Source organism: Chlorocebus sabaeus, chromosome 16, assembly GCF_047675955.1.
Source record: "Chlorocebus sabaeus isolate Y175 chromosome 16, mChlSab1.0.hap1, whole genome shotgun sequence".
Classification (NCBI taxonomy): Eukaryota; Metazoa; Chordata; class Mammalia; order Primates; family Cercopithecidae; genus Chlorocebus; species Chlorocebus sabaeus.
This window is the reverse complement of record NC_132919.1, coordinates 4,136,932-4,163,709: the sequence shown is the minus strand read 5'-3', so window position 1 is coordinate 4,163,709 and position 26,778 is coordinate 4,136,932. Positions and strand designations below refer to the sequence as shown.

The window sequence follows — 26,778 nt, the reverse complement described above, 5'->3', positions numbered from 1 at the left end:
AACCTCCACCTCCCAGGTTCAAGTGAGTCTCTTGCCTCAGCCTTCTGAGTAGCTGGGATTACAGGCGGGTGCCACCACATCTGGCTAATTTTTGTATTTTTGGTAGAGACAGGGTTTTGCCATGTTAGTCAGGCTGGTCTCAAACTCCTGACCTCAGGTGGTTCACCCACCTCAGCTTCCCAAAGTGCTGGGATTATAGTCGTGAGCCACCACACCTGGCCCAGTTTACTGTTCTTACTTGCTTTTTCTTCTTGCATACTACACCTTTGATTATGTTTTCATAGTATCGTTTTTCTGACCTCTCAATCAGCAGTACATATTCCAGGAAACCCCCATTTTTCTTAGCCACCTCTTTCCTGGATCCCTTTATTCTTTGGCTTCATTTTTTTTTTTTTTTTTTTTTTAAGATGTAGTCTCACTCTGTCGCCAGGCTAGAGTGCAGTGGCACAATCTCAACTCACTGCAACCTCTACCTCCCAAGTTCAAGCAATCCTCCTGCCTCAGCCTCCTGAGTAGTTGCGACTACAGGCACATGCCACCATGCCCAGCTAATTTTTTGCATTTTTAGTAGAGACGGGATTTCACCATGTTGGCCAGGATGGTCTTGATCTCTTTATGTCTAATCTGGCTGCTTTGGCCCCAGATTTGATTGACTTTCTCAGCCTGCTGCTTAGCTGACTTGCTCAGATTACCCCTTCACAATTGAATCTTTTGTTTCATGGATCCCATTTCTTCTTTTTTTTTCTTGGTTGATTTCCTCCTTCATCCTAGAGTAATCTCTTAGGGTATGTGGCAATGAAATCCTTAGTCTATTTATGATGTAAGGTGCTTTTATTCTTCCCTTATACTTGATTGATGCTTGGTTTCTAATATTATAGGAAGAAAATCAAATTTACGTAGAATTTATATTTTACCATTTATTATTGCTGATGTGAAAATTGATGCTAGGTTGATCTTTTCCATTTTTAGGTGACTTGTTCTTTTTTCCTTTTTTTTCCCCATTGTCTTTAGGTTCTTTTCTTTATTGTTGGTCTTTGGAAATTTCACAGAGTTGTGTGAACTCTTTTTAATTTGCCAAATTAAAATTTGCTTTAATTTTAAAGACTACCAGCCCTGGGAAATTTTCCTTTTAAATTATTTTGAGGCTGGGCGTGGTAGCTTATGCCTGTAATCCCAGCACTTTGGGAGGCCGAGGCAGTTGAGTTACTTGAGGCCAGGATTTCGAGATCAGCCTGGGCGACATGGTGAAACCCAATCTACAAAAAGTACAAAAATTAGCTGGGTGTGGTGATGTGTACATGTAGTCCTAGACGCTCCAGAGGCTGAGGTGGGGGGATTGATTGCATGAGCTCAGGTGTTCAAGCCTGCAGTGAGCTATGATCACCGCTGCACTTCAGCCCAGGCAACAGAGTGAGAAGAAGTGACAGTGACAGTCTGGGGAAAAAAGAAATGCTATTTATGTCATTCAAAGCTGTATGGCTATATAGCTATATGGAAGACAAAGCAGGTACTAAACTGAAAGTAAGGGTTGGAGGAAGAGGTGTCATTTAAATTCCAAAATGAAGGAGTAATTGTTTTTGGCACCAATACCCACACTAGCAGTTCTTTTATTTATTTTTTGGTCTTTCTGAGACAAGAGTCTCACTCTGTCGCCCAGGCTGGAATGCAGTGGCGCGATCTCGGCTCATTGCAACCTCTGCCTCCCGAGTTCAAGCGATTCTCCCACCTCAGCCTCCTGAATAACAGGGATTATAGGCATGTGCCACCATGCCTGGCTAATTTTTTTGTATTTTTAGTAGAGATGGGGGTTTCACCATGTTGGCCAGGCTGGTCTTGAACTCCTGACTTCAGGTGATCCGCTTGCCTCTGCCTCCCAAAGTGCTGGGATTCTAGGCATGAGCCACAGTACCCAGCCTAGCAGTTGTAATTATAGTGTTCTTCAGTATGTTTATACAAAATTTATATATTATCATTATTATTTTGGGAAACTTAACATTTTGATATAGGTGAGGGAAAATGTTGAGTATACAGACTTTCAGTTAATCTCTATTTTCAGTCCCTCTTTTTTTTGAGAGATGGAGTCTTGCTCTGTCCCTCAGGCTGGAGTGCAGTGGTGCGATATTGGCTCCCTGCAACGTCTGCCTCTCAGGTTCAAGCGATTCTCCCGCCTCAGCTTCCCAAGTAGCTGGGACTCCAGGCGTGCGCCACCATGTCCAGCTGATTTTTGTATCTTTTAGTTGAGATGGGTTTCATCATGGTGGCCAGGCTGGTGTTGAAGTCTTGATCTCAGGTGATCCTGAGGTCCTGCCTCGGCCTCCCAAAGTGCTGAGATTATAGGTGTGAGCCACCATGCACGGCCTCAGCCCCGTTTTTTATTCAGGCTCTTCTCAGATTTGCCATTTCCAAATTTTAGCTTCTTTAGGCCTCTGTTCAATAGTCGCTTTTCCCTTTGTTTCCCCTCTCCCCCAATTCCTCTCTGTCTTGCTCTCTCTCTCTCCTTCCCTTCTCTTCCCCTCCCCTCATTACCCCACTGTTCTGTTCCATTTTTGCATGTCAGACAGTGACAGTGATAATTGGCATCTGTTTTTCTCTACACTAGAAATGGTACTTAGTATCATCTCAATATGATGCATCCCACCTACCTACCTTACGTTGCAGACACGTTTATGTTTATATTCTGGTAGTTTCCAGTAGGGAGAGTTGGTAATCCTTCAGATTAGCAACTGAATGTCTTTTTTTTTTTTTTTTGAGACAGAGTTGCTCTGTCATCCAGGCTGCCATGCAGTGGCGCTATCTCAGGTCACAGCAACCTCTGCCTCCCCGGTTCAGGTGATTTTCCTGCCTCAGCCTCCTGAGTAGCTGGGATTACAGGCATGGGCCGCCACGCCTGGCTAATTTTTGTACGTTTACTTTCAGCATATTGGTCAGGCTGGTCTCAAACTCCGGACTTCATGATTCACCCACCTCGGCCTCACAATGTGCTGGGATTATAGCCGTGAGCCACGGCGCCTGGCCTGAATGTCTTATTTGTGTATTTTAACTTTCTTTTTCAGTGTAATACAAAACTGTAAATGTTCTTTTGTGATCTTTTTCTTTTTTAAAGATAATTTTTAATGTAGAGGGAATTTGCATAGGAGATTTCTGCCTGTATATCCTGGTAGTGTCTTGCAAAAGTATGTCTAACTGCTTTCTACCTTATCAGCTTTATAATATTTTTGAAGTGGACAAATCACCAAGGGATTACATTCAAAATTAAAATAAATATTTGAGATTATAAAGAGGAGTTTGCATGAAATCACTTGATACTGCTTTTTTAATCTACAGAAAGAATGGAGGGAAGATAGAAATGGAGAATTTAAAAGAAAAGTTGCCCGCTGTGTAAGAAAAAGCCAAGAGACTGCTTTTGAGTGACATTTATTTAGCAGCTAGTAACTTCACTTATTTCAGGGTAAGTTTATTTTAAATATCATACTTTTGTTTTTTTGTAAGTATCATATTAGTTTTTGGAAATTGTGTGATTTGGGTATTTGAATTACATTTTTTCATTGACTTCATTTTTTTTTTTTTTTTTTTTTTTTTTTTTTTTGAGACGGAGTCTCGCTCTGTCACCCAGGCTGGAGTGCAGTGGCACAATCTCAGCTCACTGCAAGCTCCGCCTCCTGGGTTCACGCCATTCTCCTGCCTCAGCCTCCCGAGTAGTTGGGACTACAGGCGCCCGCCACCGCGCCCAGCTAATTTTTCTATTTTTAGTAGAGACGGGGTTTCACCATGGTCTTGATCTCCTGACCTTGTGATCCGCCCGCCTCAGCCTCCCAAAGTGCTGGGATTACAGGCGTGAGCCACCGCGCCCGGCCGACTTCATTTTTTAATGGTATTATCCAGTAGTCTCGTTCTTAAAACTACTGTATAATCTGCTTGCTTTTCTCCTAAGACATCAACTGTTTTTGACTAGATATTCTGCTTTCATATGGTTAGTATGCTGGTGGCCTATTTCTTTTCACTGATGGTAAAGTTTCTAATGATAAGGTTCTTATTTCCGTTTAGTTTCTTTGTTTGACTTTTTGATCTAGCATCCTGATCACTTGGGCACTAATGTCTCTTACATCTTTTTTTGTTTTTGAGACAGAGTCTCGCTCTGTCGCCCAGGCTGGAGTGCGGTGGCACGATCTCGGCTCACTGCAAGCTCCGCCTCCCAGGCTCACGGCATTCTCCTGCCTCAGCCTCCCCAGTAGCTGGGACTACAGCACCTGCTACCACGCCCGGCTAATTTTTTGTATTTTTAGTAAAGATAGGGTTTCACAGTGTTAGCCAGGATGATCTCCATCTCCTGACCTCCTGATCCGCCCGCCTCGGCCTCCCAAAGTGCTGGGATTATAGGCATGAGCCACCACTCCCGGCCTCTTATATCTTCATATACTGTATTATGTAGGGTATAGGCAAGACTATTAGCCATCTACCTATTCAAGGTTGGTCTTCTGGCTGGGCGCAGTGGCTCACGCCTGTAATCCCAGCACTTTGAGAAGCCGAGGTGGGTGGAACACCAGAAGTCAGGAGTTCGAGACTAGCCTGGACAACAAGGTGAAACCCTGCCTCTACTAAAAATACAAAAATTAGCTGGGCGTGGTGGCGTGCACCTGTAATCCCAGCTACTCAGGAGGCTGAGGGAGGAGAATCGCTTGAACCCAGGAGCCGGAGGTTGCAGTAAGTCAACATCGCGCCATAGCACTCCAGCCTGGACAACAGAGCAAGACTCTATCCCAAAAAAAAAGCAAAAAACAAAAAAAAGTTGGTCTTCTATCTCCTTGGTCTTTACAGATAGGGCCAGCAGTAAAAACTTGCCTTTCATTGTATAACATCTGTCTACAGTTTATGTTAGGTCTAGAAAGGAGTCAAAGATGGAAGGCACCCATCTACCTTAGAAGAGGAAATAATATAGATTAATTGTCCACATGTGGGTTATTTGGTCTCTTCTTTTAAAAAATTAAATATTGAAATGATAGAAACTGAAGTGAAGACTATCCTTTCAGGGGTGGTTTCTATAGTTTGTTACTATAGAAGTTTTCTGAAGGCTTAGAGCACCAAAGGATATAACATTGAGCTTGTTTCAAATTCAGCTGCTTTGATTCAGCAAGCTGCAACAGTTAAAAACATAGCAGAAAATATTTTAGTATCTGTGTCTCTGAAAAAGGAATAGTTCTACAGGTTTGTGAATAAGGTCTAAGAGTTGTCCAGCTTCAGAAACAAGATGCCAGATGATTCATAAGACCTATTTGTGACATTTAAATTATGCAATAAAAGACCTATTGATTTGTGAGGGTTAAGGGAGAAACTGAAATACAGTGTCCAAAAAAATCACACTTCATGGTACATCTTGAATCTACCTATTTTAAGAAAACGAACATTACCATTATCTTCTGTCCCCTAGACGCCACTGCTTTGTTCTGTTTCTTTCTCATATTCCTAATTCTGGGTTTACTATTGCTTTTCTTCATAATTTTACCAAATTTGCATTTTTAAACAATATATTTCATGATTTTGAACTGTTTATATGTGGAATGATAATGAATGTATTCTTCTGTTACTTTTATTGCTCAACATTCTTCAGGTTGATCTGTGTTGTTGCAAATAGGTGTATTTCACAAGTGTGCTGTTTCTTTTGGTAAATTACCGCTCTGCTCCTTACTGTCATTGCAGTTATTTTCTGAATTGGTGTAGGGGTGTTTTTCTTTTTCTGTGATAGAGGGTGGCTCTCCTTGTTTCCTGATTTGCATGTTGTACTGTAAGAGTTTCTCTAGGGTATATACTTAGGGGTGGAATTGTTAAATCAAGGGTACACGTATGTCATTTTGACTAGATAATGCCAAATTATTTTCTAAAGTGTTCCTTCTTTACATAGTCCCATTGGCAAGGATAAATGTTCCCTTTGCGGCCGGGTGCAGTGGCTCATGCCTGTAATCCCAGCACTTTGGGAGGCTGAAGCAGATGGATCACAAGGTCAGGAGTTCAAGACCAACCTGGCCAATATGGTGAAACCCTGCCTCTTCTAAAAATATAAAAAATTAGCCAGGTGCGGTGGCAGGCACCTGTTGTCCCAGTTACTCAGGAGGCTGAGGCAGGAGAATTGCTTGAACCCGGGAGGCAGAGGTTGCAGTGAGCCGAGATCGTGCCACTGCATTCCAGCCTGGGCAACGAGAGCAAAACTCCGTTCCAAAAAAAAAAAAAAAAGATTCCCGGCTGGGCATGGTGGCTCACGCCTGTAACCAAGCACTCTGGGAGATGGACAGATCACCTGAGGTCAGGGGTTCGAGATCAGCCTGGCCAACATGGCGAATTCCCGTCTCTACTAAAAAATACAAAAATTAGCTGGGCATGGTGGCTTGGACCTGTAATGCCAGCTACTCAGGAGGCTAAGGCTAGAGAATCGCTTGAACCCAGGAGGTAGAGGTTGCAGTGAGCTGAGATTGCACCACTCCCTTCCAGCCTGGGTGACAGAGCAAGACTCTGTCCCAAAAGAAAAAGAAAAAAAAAGAAGGATTCCCTTTGCTTCATATACTCAATAACATTTGAGATTATCAGAAATCTGAAAGATTATCAATCTGACTTGGCATGGTAGCTCATGCCTGTAATCCCAGCATTTTGGGATCTCATCTCAATGGGCAGATTACTTGACGTCAGGAGTTCAAGACCAGCCTGGTCCACGTGGTTGAAACCCCGTCTCTACCAAAAAATATAAAAATTACCAAGGCGTAGTGGTGCACTCCTATAGTCCCAGCCTCTCGGGAGGCTGAAGCAAGAGAATTGCTTGAACCGTCTCAATCTGGATATTGTGGACTTAGTATGCATTGCCCTAGTTACCAATGAAACTGCGTATCGTTTCATGTGTTTGACCATTGAGGTTTTCTCTGCGAAATGCATGTTCAGGTTTTTAGACTACTTTTTCGGTTTGTTGATTTGTATACTTGTTCTTTTATTTTCTTTATGGTATCCTTTGGACAAACTGAGGTTCATATATATATATATATATATATATATATATTTTTTTTTTTTTTTTTTGGCAGAGTTTCACTCTGTCGCTCAGGCTGGAGTGCAGTGGTTCAGTCTCAGCTTACTACAACCTCCGCCTCCTGGGTTCAAGCAATTCTCGTGCCTCAGCCTCCCAAAGTGCTGGGATTACAGGCATGAACCACCGCACCCGGCCTGAGGTTCTTAATTTTAATGCAGGTGAACTTACTAGTCTTTTTCCTTTATGGATTTTACTTTTCGTTTCTTAGCTAGAAAGCCTGCTCTTTTTTTAACCACCAAAAATCTGTTTTGCCTTTCATATTTGGGTTGAATCCACTGAAATTGATTTTTGTGTATGGTATGAGGTAGAGGTTGAACATTCACCCCCTTTTCCCGTGATGTATAACTGTTGACTATACCATTTATTGACAAGTCCCTGCTTTCACCACTGGTACACAGTGCTTGTTATGTTATAAAATCAGATTTCCAACACATCAACCAGTATGTGTTGATCTGTTTTGGGCTTTTTTTTGAGTTAGAGTTTTGCTCTCATTGCCCAGGCTGGAATGCAACAGCGTGATCCCAGCTCACTGCAACCTCTACCTCCCAGGTGCAAGCAATTATCCTGCCTCAGCTTCCCAAGTAGCTGGGATTACAGGTGTATACCACCACTCCTGGCTTATTTTGGGTTTTTTAGTAGAGACGGGGTTTCACCATGTTGGTGTCTTGAACTCCTGACTTCAAGTGATCCACCTACCTTGGCCTCCCAAAGTGCTGGGATTACAGGCGTGAGCCACAGTGCCTGGCCATGGGCATTTGTCTTTTTCAACGGTTGGCTTGTTTATCTTAATTTTAATTTATTATTTTTGTGATTAAATGTATCAGATGCGAAGATTTAAGTCAGAAGTAAAGCTAAAGTCTATCCACCATTTATCCTGTTTTCATGTTTAATGTCTCTGGTTTCTAGAAAAAATTTAGATGTGCTTTTAGATCTTCTTCTTATAACCAGAAGTGCTCCCCTTTACTATGAGATATACCATGCAGTCTAAAAATTGTTCCTATTTTCACTATCTTTTAAAAATCTGCTAGGGAAGTAAATGCCTCAGTAAGTACCTAAACCAATCGTTAGTTGAACTAAAAGTGTAATCATTTAAAAATTGGATTAAATATACATCACACCAAAATCTGTGACTTCACTTGTGTGTTCTTTTTTTTTTTTTTTTTTTTTTTTTTTGAGACGGAGTCTCGCTCTGTCGCCCAGGCTGGAGTGCAGTGGCCGGATCTCAGCTCACTGCAAGCTCCGCCTCCCGGGTTTACGCCATTCTCCTGCCTCAGCCTCCCGAGTAGCTGGGACTACAGGCGCCTGCCACCTCGCCCGGCTAGTTTTTTGTATTTTTTTAGTAGAGACGGGGTTTCACCGGGTTAGCCAGGATGGTCTCGATCTCCTGACCTCGTGATCCGCCCGTCTCGGCCTCCCAAAGTGCTGGGATTACAGGCTTGAGCCACCGCGCCCGGCCGTCACTTGTGTGTTCTAACAATGGGTTATACTCAGAGTATGGTATGCTAGCTTGTCCAGCCTGCAGCCTGTGGGCCACATGTGTCCCAGGACAGCTGTGAATGCAGCCCAGCATAAATTTGTAAAATTTCTTAAAACATTAAGATTTCTTTTTCTTTTTTCCTTTTTAAGTTCATCAGCTATGGTTAGTGTCAGTGTATTTTGTGTGGCCCCAGACAATTTGTCTTCCAGTGTGGTTCAGGGAAGCCAAAGGATTGGGCAACCCTGCTATATCAAATGCTTAAATAAATGAGTTTGTCTTCTTTTTATTGAGATGTGCACCTAATTTTTAAATGTCATTGTCATTACACGATTTTTTTGTATTTAGGCTTTATACCATGGAAACCTGTTTCCTTAGGCCGGGCACGGTGGCGCATGCATGTAATCCCAGCACTTTGGGAGGCCAAGATGGGTGGATCACTTGAGGTCAGGAGTTCAAGACCAGCCTGGCCAACATGGTGAAACCCCGTCTCTACTAAAAATACAAAAATTAGCCGGGCGTGGTGGCAGGTGCCTGTAATCCCAGCTACTTGGGAGGCTGAGGCAGGAGAATCGCTTGAATCCCGGAGGCAGAGGTTGCAGGAGGCAGAGGCAGTGAGCCAAGAGAGTGAGACTCCGTCTCAAAAAAAAAAAAAAAGTATAAAGATACCTGTTTTCCCAAGTCCGGCTTTGTAGACTGAATAGTCAGCAGCCTCACCTGTCTCTTGTTGGAGGCTAGCTTTTCTCACGGCTTTGTCACCACACACTTTCTGAGTATTTTTTGTGTTTTCAGTCATGCGATGGGACATAGATGTGAACGAAAACTCACTATAAACACTTGAAAAATGTATAGTCTGTCTGGGCTGAACTGAAAATGAAATCAATTTAAGATTATTTGAAAATACATATTTATCTACATTCAAGTCCATGAGCCACACATATTTTCTCAACATGCACGGATTCCTGTGGATGCTGCTTGGCCCAGGCTTTATCTCACATTTTGTTAGTGTTTACACCTCGCCCTATATAGAGATTATTAGTTTCGTATACCTTATGTTCTAATTCAGCTGTGGGGTAGGAAGAATAGAGAGGAAAAGGAAACAAATCCTCCCCTTGGCACAGATCAGCACCATGGCTACTGAACTGGAAAGGAGGGCTCTGCTCTGCATTAAGGCTAGAGGGACTGTATTCGTTCTTTATTGCTACCTAACAAATTACTAAAACGTAGCGGCTTGAAACAACATTTATTATCTCATGATTTCCATGGCCATGGGATCTGGGTGTGACTTGGTTGACTCCAAGTCCCTCACAAGGCTGTGGTCAAGTAAAGTGGTAAAGGCTGTGGTAAAGTAAGGTTGACTCAACTGGGGTGCATCTGCTTCCAAGCACGACTGAGTTCCACCTCACTGCCTGTTGGCTGGAGTTCTCCCTCAGTTCTGTCTCCTGCAGGCCTCTCCGTAAGTCAGTTCACAACATGGCAGTTGGCTTCATCAGAGGGAGCAGGTGAGAGAGGGTGAGCCCGGTGTCGGCAGACTGCCTTGAGGGAAGCAGTCATTCCCCAGCTTCTGGAATCCCTGGTGCTTACCTGCATTCTGTGACTGGTGGATTAGGTGGGTGGAGTTGGGTTGGTACAGAGACCTGGTCAACTGGCTCTTTTGTCTTGTTTGGGAATTCTTGGGAAGGTCATTCTAACATAGTATTGACTGAGGCCTTTGTCTCAACTACCTTGAATTAGTTTATCTTCTCCCTTTGTCTAAGCTTGCATCCCTCACTCTTGTTTTTGAGAGCACCTCCTGACAAACCAAATCTCTGCCTCAGAATCCGTGTCCTGGGGGACTGCCCCAGCATAAGCACTATGCTTCGGGTAACCCCGCACGGTAAGGTAGAAGACTGTGCATCGGGTAATCCCGCACGGTAAGGTAGAAGACTATGCATCGGGTAACTCTGCACAGTAAGGTAGCAGACTATGCATCGGGTAACTCCGCACAGTAAGGTAGAAGACTATGCATCGTGTAACCCCTCACGGTAAGGTAGAAGACTATGCATCGTGTAACCCCGCACGGTAAGGTAGAGGACTATGCATCCGGTAACCCCGCACGGTAAGGTAGAAGACTATGCATCCGGTAACCCCGCACGACAAGGTAGAAGACTTTGCATCGGGTAACTCTGCACAGTAAGGTAGAAGACTATGCATCGTGGAACTCCGCACAGCAAGGTAGAAGACTGTGCATCGGGTAATACCGCACGGTAAGGTAGAAGACTGTGCATCGTGGAACCCCACACGGCAAGGTAGAAGACTGTGCATTGTGTAACTCCGCACGACAAGGTAGAAGACTATGCATCGGGTAACCCCGCACGACAAGGTAGAAGACTGTGCATTGTGTAACTCCGCACGACAAGGTAGAAGACTGTGCATCGTGTAACTCCGCACGGCAAGGTAGAAGGCTGCCTGCCTTACCTCGTCGCAGATGTGGGGCATGAATCCATAGTAATTTCTCACACATTTGCAAAGGCACTGTCCTCTTGGGGAAGGAGGGAACACATAGAATGCGACAGATACATTATACTGGCCTGTAAAGAGCTGTTTGTCTAGCCAGGTAGACCAAGCATAAAATAAAGTAAGGTTAAATCACATCAAAAACTTCAGTAGAGGCCAGGGGCAGTGGCTCATGCCTGTAATCCCAGCACTTTTGGAGGCCGAAGTGGGTGGGTGGGAGTTTGAGACCAACATGGCAAAACCGCTTTCTACTAAAAATAGAAAAATAATTAGCCGGTATGGTGGTGCGCGACGGTAATCCCAGCTACTCGGGAGGCTGACGCAGGAGAATCACTTCAACCTGGGAGGCGGAGATTGCACCACTGCACTCCAGCCCGGGTGACAGAGGGCGACTCTGTCTCCAAAAAACAAAAAAAGGCTTCAGTGGGATTAGAAGCAGACCATGACTCAATTTTGGGTGTTAGAAGTAGGGCTGCTGGTGACATTGCAAGTCTCCAGAGTAGAGATGAAGATCTGTTTGGTGTAGAGAGAGCAGTACTTACCAGGGTCAAGGACAGCAGCTTGGAGACTGCACATTTAGGGGACAGGAGGAAGAGACAGAGCTGGCTTGGTAACACGCAGGAGAGTTAGGAGAGTGAGTTCTCACAGAGAGCTCAGAAAGGAAGTTGGTGTTAGAGCTGCTCGCCAATCTCATGGTAGAAGAAGAGGAGCAGCACGGCCCCAGTGTGGGGGAAGAAGTCAGTGGATTGGTGATGGGTCAAGAGTACACTGGGTGACTGTGTAGGGTGATTTGGAACTTTTGGAAGCATTTTTTGTGAAGGGTAATGGGGAAAATTTCATTGGTATTGGCTGTTTTCACTTACGAGATCATTGAAACATTTAAGATCATTGAAATACTTGCCTGTGATTGAAGAATTACTTTTATTTTTGTCATTAACATCAAAAAGTGGCTTCTATTTGAGAGCACATTGGTCTGTTTTATATATATTTTTAGATCTTTTTAGAAGATTAGGTTTTGTAGCCATATGGAAAATTAAAGACTTGACTCTAGTTTTAGAAATATTAATAAATGGAATAAGACACTCAAGTTCTTTGGTGGTAAACCATCTCCAGATTTTTAGGTTAAAAAGCAGGCATAATTATGAGAAAATCTGAGGCAAATGACCAGTGCAATTGATATAATTTCAATTAATATTGAAACATAAATTCTATGAAGTGGATATGCTTAAAATGTAAATGACTGTTTCAAGTCAGCACCATTTATTTGCAGTGCTGTGCTGGTAATTCAGTTTTCACGTTTACCTTTCTGGAGAAAAGAATGACAAAACCTGCCTTTTCGGTACTGAGGCCTTGTCTCTTTAGAATTTAGTATAAGTTTTATTAAAAGGGAAGAGGGACGGATTTTCCTTTTCCTCTGCTGAAAAGGGTAATGCGATCTAAAACTGGAACCATGCTATTAAAAGGCTAGGTCGCCTGATTTTGTGTTTTTTAAGATGGGAGTCTTGCTCTGTTGCCTAGGCTGGAGTACAGTGGCGTCTTCCCTTGCCCTGTTCTGCTCCTTTTTCGAGACAAGGTCTCACTCTCACCGTCACGCAGGCTTCAGTGCAGTGGTACACTCATGTCTCACTGCAGCCTAGAACTCCGAGCTCCAAGTTATCCTCCCACCTCAGCCTCTCGAGTAGCTGGGACTACAGGCATGTGCCACCGTGGCTGGCTAATTATATTATTTATTGTAGAGACAAGGGTCTCCTGTTGCCCAGGCTGGTCTTGAACTCCTGGTGTCTAACAGTCTTCCCACCTTGACCTCCCAAAGCGCTGGGACTATAGGCAGGAGCTCTGTGCCTGGCCATCTCTTGAGTTTCAGTGTATGTCTTTTGATTTTCTAATAAAAATATGTATGTGCATATGTGTATCTGGTGAAGGTGATATATTTGTTATTTAGTACATTTCATGCTTTGCTAAGGGCCATTTACATTGATTGGTACATGTATTTTGGAAAGACATTTAGCAGTCGTTCTACCTCTCAGGATCTTGCAGGGAGGTCGTCTAAACAGCTTTCTTTCTCCCCACAACAGAGCTTTTGCTATGGTTGCATTTGAGTGATTGTAAAATTGATAAATTTGGCTAGGCGCGGTGGCTCACGCCTCTAATTCCACCACTTTGGGAGGCCGAGGTGGGCAGATCACGAGGTCAGGAGATCGAGACCATCCTGGCTAACAGGATGAAACCCCATCTCTACTAAAAATACAAAATATTAGCCAGGCATGGTGGTGCACGGTGGCGGGCGCCTGTAGTCCCAGCTACTTGGGAGGCTGAGGCAGGAGAATGGCGTGAACCCGGGAGGCAGAGCTTGCAGTGAGCTGAGATCTCGCCACTGCACTCCAGCCTGGGTGACAGAGCGAGACTCTGTCTCAAAAGAAAAAAAAAAAAAGATTGATAAATTCATGTTGGGCTTCAGAAGGCACGCTGAATTCTGAACATGTCTGGTGTGAGTTAAAATTTGCCATAACTCTTAAGTATATTTGGCTTCTCTGTGAGGAATTTAAAATTATATCCCTTGATTTCTTAGTCATCTTCTGTTTGAATTCTTTTGCCCAAAATTGTGCATGGCAATAGATTCAGAGTTTCTGAGTTCTTTGGAACACTTGACTTAAAGATGTAATCCTAATAGGTGTTTCCTTTTCTGCTGTCCTTGGCGCCCCCACCCACCCCCCTTTCAAAGCACATATTAATATAATAAAGACTCTGAAAAGTGAGACTTTTAAAGCTTTAACCACTGGGTTCAGTAGCACATGGCTGTAATCCCAATGCTTTGGGAGGCCGAGGTGGCAGCGTTGCTTGAGCCTGTAGTTCAAGACCAGCGTGGGTGACGTGGTGAGATCCTGTTTCTACAAAAAAATTTAAAAATCAGCTGGGCATGGTGGTGTGCACCTGTGGTCCCAGCTATTTGGGAGGCTGAGGTGTGAAGATCACTTGAGCGCGGAGGCTGCGGTGAGCCGTGTTCATGCCATTACACTCCAGCATGAGGGACAGAGTGGGACCCTGTCTCAAATAAATAACAAACAAAAACTTCAACCTAGTGTTTTTCTAACTTTTTGAACAGGAAAGCCATTTATTGGCTATGTGAACTTATCTCACCTTTAGACGGGGAGACTCCTTCATAATGGTGATGTGAGCATTCAGAAAATGAGTTTGTAAAGCACTTAGCATGCTGCTGGGCACGTAAGACTTGATGAGATGGTCCTGCTTTTTACGTATATGTGTTCTTGACTTACAGTCTAATTTGATGATATGAGGCCAACAGATTGAAAACAGAAACTGTAATTGGGATGGAGGGTCATTTGTGGCAGGCTTTGTGGAGAAAATGGGTTTGAAGGGAGCTATAGTGAGTTGGATAGAATTTAGCAAGTTGGGAAGTGTGGCAATCTTAAGTAGTTTCTCTGAATATCCTCAAATGTTTGTAAATTTCCAAATCACTTGACTTTTAAATCTTCTCTTATGGATTCTAGATTTAATGTAAGTTGAAAGACATTTGAAGTATTGAAAAATCTAAATTAGCACTGTCCATTAGAACTTCCTGTGATGATAAAGACAGAGCTGTGCTGTTCAGCTTGCCAGTCACTAGCCACATGTGGCTGTTGAGCACGTACAATGTGGTTAACATGACTGAGGACCTACATTGTAAATTGTACTTAATGTCAATTAATTTACATGTAAAATTAAATAGACCCACGAGGCTGTGAGCTACTATAATAGACAGAAACAAAGTGAGCTCAGAATGAAGTGAAGGATTTGTTGCCCAATAAATCTAATATGGAGAAAACCTACTTACAGTTAATTCTTTTATAATTGATAAATTGACTATATAATGTTGTTTTTGTTGTTGTAGGTCTCCAATTGAGAAACATGGCACTGTTTTTCCTGCACTCTACCCACCTATTGCTGGACTTCTGTTGTACAAGTTGGCAAACACTGGCTGGAACTGGGCTGCAATAAAACATGCCAGTTATCAATGCTGACAAGAGCCTAACAAGTGCCAACTTACAGATGATTACGCATTTGGAATTCTAATGAACTGTTTTAACCTTCAGGAAGAATTGTAAAGACCTGTACATAGCACAACATGATCCGGATAATATATATACTGTTCATGTACATCCACAAATACACCTTGTACCAAATAATGCTTTCTTGTAGTAGAATAAGAATCGTGTAAATTCTAAAAGATTTTAGCAGGTTTTCTTTCCTATTCATTGTTTCTTATCAGTTTAAAAGGATTCCTTTAAGCATGTCAGATGAAAAGCAATTAGGATTAAAAGTTTCCATTTAATTTCCCTTAAACCATTGAGGCTTCATTAAACTCTTTTCACTTACTAAACTTTTGTATCTTCTTTGTTTTGACACACTCCCCTTTGCTTTTATCTCTTATCTGCCAGAATGTTCTCAAATGATTTAGTTCCAATACTGAAATACTTAATGAGCAATTACTTGATTTTTAATGATGACTTTGAAGGAGTCATCACTAGGTGCTTTGTCCTTTTTATATTCTAGTTGCACCCACCTCTTGGATTGGATATAGCAATAACATTTATTGGCTGTTGTGAGCTCTTGATCCCAGTCATTACCCCCCGAGAACTACAAATAGATGGTTCTTAATTCAACTTACGGAAAATTTCCCCCAAACAATAGCAAATCTGACTTTTCCCCCTTCAGTTGCCTGGTATTAAGGTTGGATAAATGAAGCATGCACAGCTACAGGCTTTCTACTTAACTTCTGGGTTTGCTATTACAAATACTATTTACTCTCATACCGTTCTCCTTAGTCCTTCATATTTCTTTGCCTCTATTCTTCTATACTGCAGATTTTTCTCACCTATTGTACAAAGAAATTGCGATGTATATTTTCATGTAATTTGATTTTGGAATTCTGTCACCTTATGTAGTGAGTTCTTCCAAAATATAATTTTTTTTCAATAATTGTCAAGTTGTTGGCTTTTATTGTATTGAATGAAGGCTATAATACTGAATGCCAGAGAAGTGGTTTAGGAAAATCTCAGGTTGATTCCTTATGCAAATGAACTTTTAATACTTGAAAATCACATGGCCATGGCAGTGTATGTATTTGGTTCTATCTGGACTCTCATGTGAATCTAAAAGCATTACAGGGGTAAACACTTTGCTATGTGACGTATCCCATCACTAACAATAGTACACTTGGATTTGATTAATGTTTGAGCTTAAATATATTTCCTATCATACCGTTTTCTGAAACAACTTAAGCAATTGGTAAAATGAACATGTGCAGTGTTAAAGGCAGGCCCTAGGCTCCTTCATGTTGATTGTGAGGTTGTGTGTGGGAAGTAGTCTTTGGCTTATAAGGGATAGAACTTGAAACAGTAGCAGATGGGACATGGTGTTTGATTGTGAGAATCAGTGAGAATTCGTGCATCTCTGCTCTGTGGGGTTTGCAGAAATGCTTTGGCAGAAGAGTGAAGGAACTGCTGCCAAGAGCCCAGACCTCTACAAACGTTGTATGTCCTTTTTTAAGCAGAAATAAAATGGTTGAGGATGTCGTCACAGTAGAGAGTGATTTTTTTCTAAACCCCTGTCTGTTCTCTACTCTGAAGCATTATAAAAACCCGTAAACATTATACAAACCCACAAACCTTATAAAAACTCGTAAATGTGTTGTGACTGGAAATTGATTCATTGGAAACCAGTGTTCTTCAAGAACTTTGTGAGTTGGTTTTTTTCCAAAGACTCTGTAAAAATAGTTGCCCCAAAATGTCAGCACTGTACACCCTCAAGGGACTTGGAATGCAATCCTTTTTCCTTTTTTTTTTTTTTTTAAAGAAACTGGGTCTCTCTGTCACCCAGGCTGGAGTGCAGTGGCAACGATCATAGCTAACTGCAGCTTTGACCTCCTGGGTTCAAGTGATCCTCCTGCCTCAGCCTCCTGAGTAGCTAGGACTATAGGTGTATGCCACCATGCCTGGCTAATAAAAAAAAAATTTTTTTTAAGAGATGGGATCGCTCCCTTTTTACTCTTAAATCAGAAATTGTTCACATGGTGGTAGCTTGTGGCAAAATGGAGTTAGAATTTTGCTCTCCTATTGCTGTAATTCTGCTAGCAATCTATTGAGGTGAAACTTGGGATCTGACTCTTCAGCAAGCAGCAAATGACCTAGTAACTCAGGGACAACTATTTTTGAACTTTAAGTGCCACTTTAATGCAGTTACTTTGATAAAACCATGTGTTTTTTTTGTTTTTTTTTTTTTCTTTTTTTTTTTTTTTTCTAGGGCTAGCTCTACGGGAGTGGAAGTAAGAGCCAGGAATGAGTGCGTCTCTCTTCACGTGCTTTTCCACCTAGTGCCCTGACTCTGTTACACACTGAAACAGGCCTACATAGATGTTACGACTTCCCTTCCTCTGTCAGAGATGTCATCTGTGCCTTTCTCAGTGTTCATCTGATAATGTAAATTTAAATGCCTCTACATTTGATATGAAACCCACACTCAGGTGACACTGAACCAGGTGGCTTTTGTTCCACCAGTGCCTCACCATCGATGTGAGGCGATTCTTCTCTGCTTTAGGAAAACGATATTTTCCCCCTAAACTTGTGCCAACCATCAACAACATCTCCTTAGATCTTATGGATTGTAGAACTGTTGGCTGTTTCCTAAATTTATTCCAAGTTCTCGTAGAGGCATGTAGATTTCAGTCTGTGCTTGTATGGGATAGACGATCTCAGTGGCTTTCTGGCCTCTTGAGTTTAAAATCCATATGAGGTTGACTTCTTGTTATTCTAAGGTAACATGTGTGTGAGGTTATTCCACTAGTACTGTGATCACGTGGGTGTCAGTATCTTTAACGGCCTTCATTCTTGGTTGTGAAATTTGATTTGATATGCTCGCTCACCCCCTACAAATTTGCCCGCTCTGGGCTGTGGTGCCTGTGTATCTTTGCCCCTCTGGTCTCCAGTTGGTGGAATTACCTTTTTTTGTACTGCCACTTCTCAGCATCTTTGAAATTTGACATAATGTTGCTTCGTTTCAGTTTTTTTAGTTCTGTAATTTGTTGATTGTATTTAACGATGTGAGTTCTGTTGTGATGTTGACTGTATTGTAAAGCACCTCGTTCATGTGATGGGTGCTCTATAAATCAATAAATGACGACTTAGAGGCTGTATCATGAGCTGTTTTGGTTTTAGGATGCAGGTCTCAAAAGCAAGTTGTGGGACTCTTTCTGTATAAACAGCACATGATGCCAAAGGGACCACAGGGAAACCTCGTATTTCACAGGCTTTAAAGAAGGAACCAGAGACGTTAGCTTACCTTCCAACCTGACGATGATGCTCTTTAGATTTCCAGGACATGGGCACGTACCATTTTAACTCAGAGTCTGTGTGCACTGTGATTTAGAACCTTCAGGTGAGCACATATGAGAACATTATTGGGGATTTTGCCTTTGGCCTCAACTGGCTCTACCATAAAGATAAGCTGGAAGGTGAGGAACCCAGACTCAAATGTGAACTGTCACATCTCAGTTACCACCTCTGTCCTCTAAACAGATGGGAAAATGCCCCAATATCTGCCCAGGGGTCATGTAGTAAGTTCCTGACGAAAGAAGTAAGACTGAGAACAGGACCTTCTTTACAAGATACACAAGATATCAACATCCAGCTTTTTATCCTGAATCCTTACAGACAGTTCATACGGAGTTAGTGTTAGGTGTTGAAAGCTTATTTGTCCTTGATATAAATCACTAGTGGCTATTAAGGCCTCTTCCTTACAAACTTGGAGAAATGAACATGGAGTCAGACCTCTTATTCAGCTAAATTATAAACAAGAAAATCCCCCGAGAGGAGTTTTGGGAAGATTAGGGGTTATTTCCAGAGGGCAAATTCTTGACAAATATATTTGGAATAAACTTGTGGAAGGGTCTAGACCATATCCCCAAACTTACATCAGTTTTAGACATAATCAGCTACTCGAGGTATAGAGCCAAAATGTTTTATTTGCATGCTGCTTCAAATGCAAATGAACAGGTTTTTGATGGTGTATGTGAGGCACTAGGCTTCCAGGAAAGATGTGGATCTCCCTCTCCCTCTCATGGGATAGGGCTAATAACAACCTCATCAAACTCAACCCTTTCTGCCTTGGGGAGGCCCACAACCCTCACAGGATTCAGTTCACAGATCACATTATTTGCTGGGCATGGTATTTCTGGTCAGTTTCAGATGTGTGTAATCTGGCTGCCAAGGCAGGATTAGGCTTTTTGGCTTGTTGAGTTGGTACTCCTCCCTGAGCTTTAGTGAAATGATGAAAGAATTTTGAATTCTGTTCACACAGGTAAATAAACTGAAGGAAAAGCCTTTCACAAAAGGCAACCAAACACATCCAAAGACATAGGAGCAGCACAGAAAGTCCTAGGCAAGAAACTTGATTTTTTTCCTCTTCTCAGCAGTATCCAATGTTCATAGTGACTTCCATTTATTCCCAACAAGAGCGCTGGAAATCAGGTTTTTTCTTTTTGTTGAGCCTCTCTTTTGTGGCAAGCTTGTGCTATGTGTTTTTCCTAAAGGTTTTAGTCACATTCTTAGAAGACGCTTCCAAAGTAATAATTTCTCATGAGGAAACAGGCTCAGGTTAATTTGCCATCGCTGTGGAGCACACAAGTTGCATAGCTGGGATTCAGTTCCACCGCCTCCCTGACCTATTGGGTGCTATTAGCCCTTCTTCACAGGTGAGGAAACCAGGAACACTGACTTTTCTAGGGTCAGAGAGAGCATGGATGTGTCGAGAGTGGTACTTGACGCAGTTCATCTGAGTACCAGTGGAGGTGTCCTCCTCTTCTCGCCCTGCCGTAATACCGCACTGCCTCCCCGAGTCTGTTCCCCTGTGCTCTTGAAGCTAAGGCAAACGGCATTTATTCCCTTCCTGTTCTTCATGTCCCTTGCCTGAGACAACACCACACTAAGTTCCTCTGAATCTGACTGCAAAACCTGAAGTGGGTCTAAACTGAACCATGCTCCAGTGCTCAGCTTTTTCAAGACATCTATATTTCTGGTTATAGCTAATGTTATAGCTCCATCCAAACCTGGTGGGTGTTGTAGTTTACTGAGTACTACGAGTGCTTTATTTCACAGGCTTTACTACATTCTCTGTAACTCTGGGGCTACAGGCCAGTAAGAGTCCCCTCAAAAGACAAGGGCTGGCTGGGCATGGTGGCTCACGCCTGTAATCCCAGCACTTTGGGAAGCCAAGGTGGGTGGATCACAAGGTCAGGAGTTCAAGACCAGCCTGACCAATATGGTGAAACCCCATACCTACTATAAATAAAAAATTAGCTGGGCGTGGTGGCATGTGCCTGTAGTCCCAGCTACTCGGGAGGCTGAGGCAGCAAGGATCAAGGAGGCGGAGGTTGCAGTGAGCTGAGATTGCACCACTGCACTCCAGCCTGGGCAACAGAGCGAGACTCCATCTCAAAAAAACAAAACAAAACAAATGAACAAAAACAACAGACAAGGGCCCAGATATACCGTTAAGCCATTTCTAAGATGGGTACTTTCACCTCTGGTAGAGGGCTCCTTAGCATGAGGTTGTGATGAAGAGGCAGTCAAGCCCCTGAGGTAAGCAGTCCCTTCAGGCGAGTTCTTCTTTGATCATGGACATGTAGTCCAAGCACACTCTGAAAGGGCACATGTTTATTTATTCCTGCATGTGTGCTACTCAAAGGGAGAGGGTCTCTGGTTTTCATCAAATTCTCAAAGGGTTCATGGCTCTCCGAATCTTTAGGAACCATGGATTCTAGTCCCATTTCCTCAGGAAACAGGTAAAATCTGAGAGGCAGCATAAGGCTTGCAAGGACATGCCCATCATCAACACAGCAAGTCAGCTGTGGAGCCAGACTTGAACTCAGGTCTCTTAACTCCCAGAATAGCACGCAGTGGAAACATCTCATCAAACATCTTGAATGCCTGCTACATTCCAGACCCTAGGCTGGTGCTGCTGTGGTGATGATGGTCATCACGCAAAATCAGGAGTCAGCAGTGACGGTACTTTACAACAACTTCCATGTCGCTTTTACGTTATGGCCCAGGCAATATTTGCAGGGTACTCCACAATAAAAAGATGAGACTGCTTGCATCCAGAGGAGCTTGGCCTGCCTGGCCACTCTGAAGGCCCCAAAGACTCACCACTGGGCACACCTATAAACCATTCTCAACAGAGAGGGACGCTTTGAGTGATGGCCCTTCCATGGATCCTGGAAAGTTCTCCCCTACCCTTTTTGTCTCAGTGTTGCTTGCTCAGTGCAGTTCCTCTAAGCACCTCCCTGACTCATACCATCTTCACGCCTTTCGTCTCCTGCCACAACAAAAAGGCTTACACATTTCAACACCGTCTCTCATCTCCCAGGTACCTGTCAGCCAGAATTCCTATCCTTCCTCAAAAATTTAGTGCTTGACTCGATGTTTCCATGATCTAAGCTCCAAATTCCTCCTCCACTCCACCTCACTACCCACTAATGCTTATCCTTAACAGTACCTAAAGCTTCTCCAACTTTAAATCCTCCCTTTTGGCCAGGTTCGGTGGCTCACGCCTGTAATCCCAGCACTTTGGGAGGCCAAGGTGGGCGGATTACGAGGTCAGGAAATCGAGACCATCCTGGCTAACACGGTGAAACCCTGTCTCTACTAAAAATACAAAACATTAGCCGGGCGAGGTGGCGGGAGCCTGTAGTCCCAGCTACTCGGGAGGCTGAGGCAGGAGAATGGCATGAACCCGGGAGGCGGAGCTTACAGTGAGCCGAGATCGCGCCACTGCACTCCAGCCTGGGTGACAGAGCGAGACTCCGTCTCAAAAAAAAAAAAAAAAAAAAAGCCCCAAAATCCTCCCTTTCGTTTCTGACACTCTTATTCCGTTTTCAGATCCTTCTTTTAAAATTTCTTTTCTTTTTCTTATTTATTTTTAGAGACAGAGCCTTGCTCTGTCACTCAGGCTGCAGTGGCAGCGGCAGGACACAGCTCACTGCAACCCCAAAGTTCTGGACTCAAGCGATTCTCCAGCCTCAGCCTCCCAAGTAGCAACAACTAAAAGCCTACACCACCAGGTATAGCTAATTCAGATCCATCCTTCCAACCTTTTATCTCTTACTCCTGGCTGCCCTCCAAGGCCACCACTTTCCCGGCAATCCTGAACTATTGATGCATTCTTTTGATTCTCCCTTGAGTAAAAGTCGTTTTTGAAAAGGTCTCATGCCAGGCCGGGCACGGGGGTTCATGCCTGTAGTCTCAGTACTTTGGGAGGTTGAGGTGGGAGGATTGCTTGAGACCAGGAGTTTAAGACCAACCTGGCCAACACAGAGACTCCATCTCTGGAAAAACAAACAAACAAACAGAAACAAAAACAAGAAAAGTCTCATTCTATTCAGCTATGTTACTGTTTAGCCCTCCATTCTGCAATTGTCTAACTAATCATATAGTTAGTCCTCCCCATATTTGCCAAAGATTTTAGCACTTGAAGCTCCTTTCCTTTCCTACCTCTAAATCCCAACATCTAATTTTCCTGGCTTCTCACTTCCACTTCGGTCCTCTGTGGCTCTGGACTTTTTTTTTTTTTAGACAGTCGCACTCTGTTGCCCAGGCTGGAGTGCAGTGGCACAATCTCCGCTCGCTGCAACCGCCGGCTCACTGCAACCGCCGGCTCACTGCAACCTCCGCCTCCCAGGTTCAAGCGATTCTCCTGCCCCAGCTTCCCAAGTAGCTGGGATTACAAGCGTGCACCACCATGCCCGGCTAATTTTGTATTTTTAGTAGAGATGGGGTTTCACTATGTTGGCCAGGCTGGTCTTGAACTCCTGACTTCAGGTGATTTACCCGCCTCGGCCTCCCAAAGTGCTGAGATTACAGGCGTGAGCCACCACGCCCGGCCTGTCCTGGACTTTTATCATCTCCTAGTGCTACTTCACTATGAACCTGTTTGCTACTTTAACCACCAAGCTCTCACAACATTGCCTGCACTGCACTGGCCTTCAATTATTAGAGACCTGCAGTTTCGTGGCTCCTCCGTCAGTCCCTAGCCAGTCTGCATCCCATGTTTGATGGCCTGGGCTGTCGTCTCATAGCACCCTCAATTTATTTTGGGCAATACAATCCCAAGCCCTGGACATATGCTAGAATTCAGTGTATCTGCTACTGCAGCCTGGTGGCTGAGTTGTAGAAAAAAGTGATCCATCAAGACATACATGAGGCATTTGAAACCAGGCCTTCCAACTTCAGCGTCCTCTTCCAAAGTTTCTTCGCTCTTCTTGGTCTCCTTCCTTGTCTCATAACTTCACCCATAAAATCGATGTCATCAAACGATCTCCCTGATTTTCTTCTCCCCTATATATCTGCCCGCATGTTCTTGTTTCCTAACGTTTTAGTGGAATAACAGGTGATCCGCCTCTAGGCCAAATTTAATCCGTTTTCCTGAGTTCTGCATCGCCTGCCGAGCATCCCACCTCCCCAGGCACCTCTCCACTGGCTCCTTTCTCCCAGCCTCTCCTATCTTTACAAGCTAAGGACCAACAAACCCCCTCTCTTGACCCCTCTCACTGCCAAGCTTCTCCGAGGAGTCGTCTGCATTCGTTGTGTCATCCTTTTCGGTGCCCTGCCAAGGACGTGGAATATGACAGGGCTCAGTCAGTGCTCAATAAATCTTGAGCCTCAAAAACACCCGGTAAAAATAAACCCGGCTCTCCGCTTCCCCCACAGCCCAGCAATCCCCTCCACTTTCATTCACCCCTTTCCTACCCTCGGCTCCGCCCTTTGCCGCTCCTCCCATGATTCTCGCGAGACTTGGTGATTCCGTTCCGCACCGCCCCGGCTGAGCCGCGCACTTCTCGCGAGGCTGCAGGCAGTGCCGGGCCAGACATGGCGGAAGGTAGGGTTTTTTGTGGAGCCGCGCGGGAAGACGCGGAGCTGTGGGGGGGCTGCTGGCCGGGAGAAGCTGCCCTGGGAGGGGAAGGTCGGGCGTGGTTGCATGGGGGCTCCGCGGGTCTCGCGAGCCTTTCTGTGCAGCCTCTCCTGAGCTTCTCGGGCTGGGGTCCGGAGCGCGGTTCCTATGACAACGCCCCTCCCGCGATACCGACCCCGCGGGACTGCGGCCGGCTGCGGAGCGGGGCTGGCAGGTCTCGTGCCGGTGCAGCGTGCAGCCGCGGGGCCCCGAGGGCAGCAAGGGAGGCTCTTGATTGCCAGCGGTGCCGGGACGCCGGGGGAAGTAAGCCTTCTCCTTAGGAAATCGAAACTGCTGCCCTGGCACGTCCTGCATCCGGAAGGGGTCCATCCCTTGCTTGCGGAAGAGCGTGGGACTCCTCGGGCTGGGGTCAAGCAGGCGGGCGCACTGGCGGCTCCGGCTCCGCAGCAGCCCCTGCCTTCAGGCCAGGCGTACAGATGAAGACGGGAGGAAGGGGTTTGCGGGAAGGGAGTTGGCCAAGGTCACACTGCTTACAAGAGGGCTGCTCAAACCAGACCTCTGTGCCTTTGCCTCCCAGTCCAGTGCCTACCCTCTGGTCTGGTGCACTTCTCATGACATTGCAGGTTAAGGCACTCTGGTCTGTCAGAGTCTGCCTCTCTTAATGTAGCAGTAATTAGAAGCCTTCATTGTCAAAGCCTTATTGTACACGTAGGGGGAAAGAAGGCCCAGAGATGGGGAGTTACCTGTCAGGAATCGTGCAGCGACGTTATTGTATCTTGGCAGCGTGGTTCTCCTTTTTACACCGTGATGGAGAAGAATATTCCTTACTTGACCTTTGTTTATTGAGTGACTGCATTGTGCTTGGTCACGACTTGTCCTGTTGGTTTTGAGCTTCGAATGAACCTGTCTCTTGATGGATCTTAGATTTGGGTAGCACGTGACAGTTGGTCGGCTTTTTTCATTTGCATTAGACTTTAGATAACCTCGTGAAGGAGGCCTGGCGTGTATATTTGCCCTTTATTGATAAAGGAATTTAGGCAAAGTTACAGAGATAGCTGGCACTGGCACCCAGTTGGTTTTGGGGTGTGTGGGGGTGTGTGTGTGTGTGTGTGTGTTTTGAGACAGGGTCTCGCTCTGTCCCACAGGCTGGAGTACAGTGGTGCGGTCACGGCTCACTGCAGCTTCAGCTTCCTGGGCTCAAGCGATCCTCTTACCTCAGCTTTCTGAGACCACGGGTGCTCGCCACCACACCCGGCTCATTAAAAAGTTGTGTCTGTGTGTGTGTAGACAAGGTCTTGGCCCGGTGTGGTGGCACACGCCAGTAATTTCAGCACTTTAGGAGGCCGAGGTGGGAGGATCGCTTGAGGCCAGGAGTTCAAGAGCAGCCTGGGCAACATGGCGAAACCCCGTATCTACAAAAAATACAAAAGTTAGCCAGGTGTGGTGGCGCGTATCTGTAATTCCAGGTACTCGGGAGGATGAGGCACAAGAATCGCTTGAACCCGGTAAACGGAGGTTGCAGTGAGCTGAGATCGTGCCACTGCACTCCAGCCTGGAGTGAATGGAATGGTGGCAGGTGCCTGTGGTCCCAGCAGTAATACTAGGGAGGTGGGAGGATCATTTGAATCCGGGAGGCGGAGGTTGCAGTGAACTCCACCAACCTGGGCGACAGAGCAAGATCCTGTCTTAAAAAAGAGAGAGAGTAGGTCTCACTATGTTGCCCAGACTGGTCTCCAGCTCTTGGGCTCAATCAGTCCATCCGCTTTGGCCTCTCTTAAGTGCTGCGGTTACAGGCATGAGCCATTGCGCCTAGCAGGCAGCCAGTTTTTGTCTTTGCTTTTTCTGCCATATCCCTGGAGGGAAAACTTGAGGTGAAAGCAGGGGAGTAAGAAAAGGAGCGAAAACCCAAGACATCCTCTGAAGTTACTTTTTGGGTCAATCACAGAATGTTGTTGTACACGGCAAATAGCTGTTCCTCACAGGAGTGAGGTGCATAGAAAGGTTCAGGAAGGTCTTCTGTGAGGTAATCGGTAGTCTGGCGCTTTTACACTAGGAAGGTAAGTTCAGTGTTTTGGGAATACAGTAGCAAGGCTGAGATTGTGGAGGGCGGCTGGTTTTTCATTCAGGAGCTTTACTGAGCCCCTGCTGTGCTTTGCAGTCGGGTTCCAACCCCTGAGGAGCTCATACAGGCTGAGTCAGCATGCTCATCATCCATACTCATCATCTGGCAAGTGCCTTGAGAGACATCCCGTCAGTGGGGTATCTCTCCTTAAACACACGAAGAAAACATCCTTTCAGGGTTAAATTCGCAGGGGGATAGCTAGGTAAGCAGTCATGAAGTTCTGACTTTGCAGTTTTTCTTCCTTCCTTCCTCCCTTCCTCCCTTCCTCCTTCTCACTCTGTTGCCCAGGCTGGAGTGCAATAGCACGATCTCAGCCACCGCAGCCTCCACCTCCCGGGTTCAAGTGATTCTCCGGTCTCACCCTTTCAAGTACCTGGGATTAGGAGCACCCACCATCATGCCCGGCTAATTTTTGTAGAGATGGAGTTTCACTATCTTGGCCAGCCTGGTCTTGAACTCCCTACCTCAGCTGATCTGCCCGCCTCAGCCTCTCAGAGTGCTGGGATTGCAGGTGTAAGCCAGTTTTTCTTTTACCTTTTTTGTGTGGCAACTTTTTGTTGGGATTTAAGCTTTTTAGAAATGATGTTGCAAACTTCAACTAGGAGGCATTCTGGGCCATTTAGCTCATTAACCTGAAGCTATGCAAAGGAAGACAAGATTAGG

General features: G+C 44.7%; 2 protein-coding genes across 6 annotated transcripts in view; both read left to right on the top strand.

Annotated features, from left to right (window-relative positions):
* Positions 1–18,222, top strand: part of UBE2G1 (ubiquitin conjugating enzyme E2 G1) — a 102,047-nt gene extending 83,825 nt beyond the window's left edge. For all 3 annotated transcript variants that reach the window (XM_008009911.3, XM_073004600.1, XM_073004599.1), the window contains exons 5-6: positions 3,325–3,448; positions 14,923–18,222. In XM_008009911.3, the coding sequence (XP_008008102.1) occupies positions 3,325–3,411 (87 nt within the window). In that variant the 3' untranslated portion in view covers positions 3,412–3,448; positions 14,923–18,222. The remainder of the gene's footprint in view (positions 1–3,324; positions 3,449–14,922) is intronic.
* Positions 18,223–23,903: 5,681 nt separating this feature from the next.
* ANKFY1 (ankyrin repeat and FYVE domain containing 1) overlaps positions 23,904–26,778 on the top strand; it is a 103,370-nt gene continuing 100,495 nt past the window's right edge. For all 3 annotated transcript variants that reach the window (XM_008009906.3, XM_008009907.3, XM_008009905.3), the window contains exon 1: positions 23,904–23,960. In XM_008009906.3, coding sequence (XP_008008097.1) covers positions 23,951–23,960 — 10 coding nt within the window. In that variant the 5' untranslated portion in view covers positions 23,904–23,950. The remainder of the gene's footprint in view (positions 23,961–26,778) is intronic.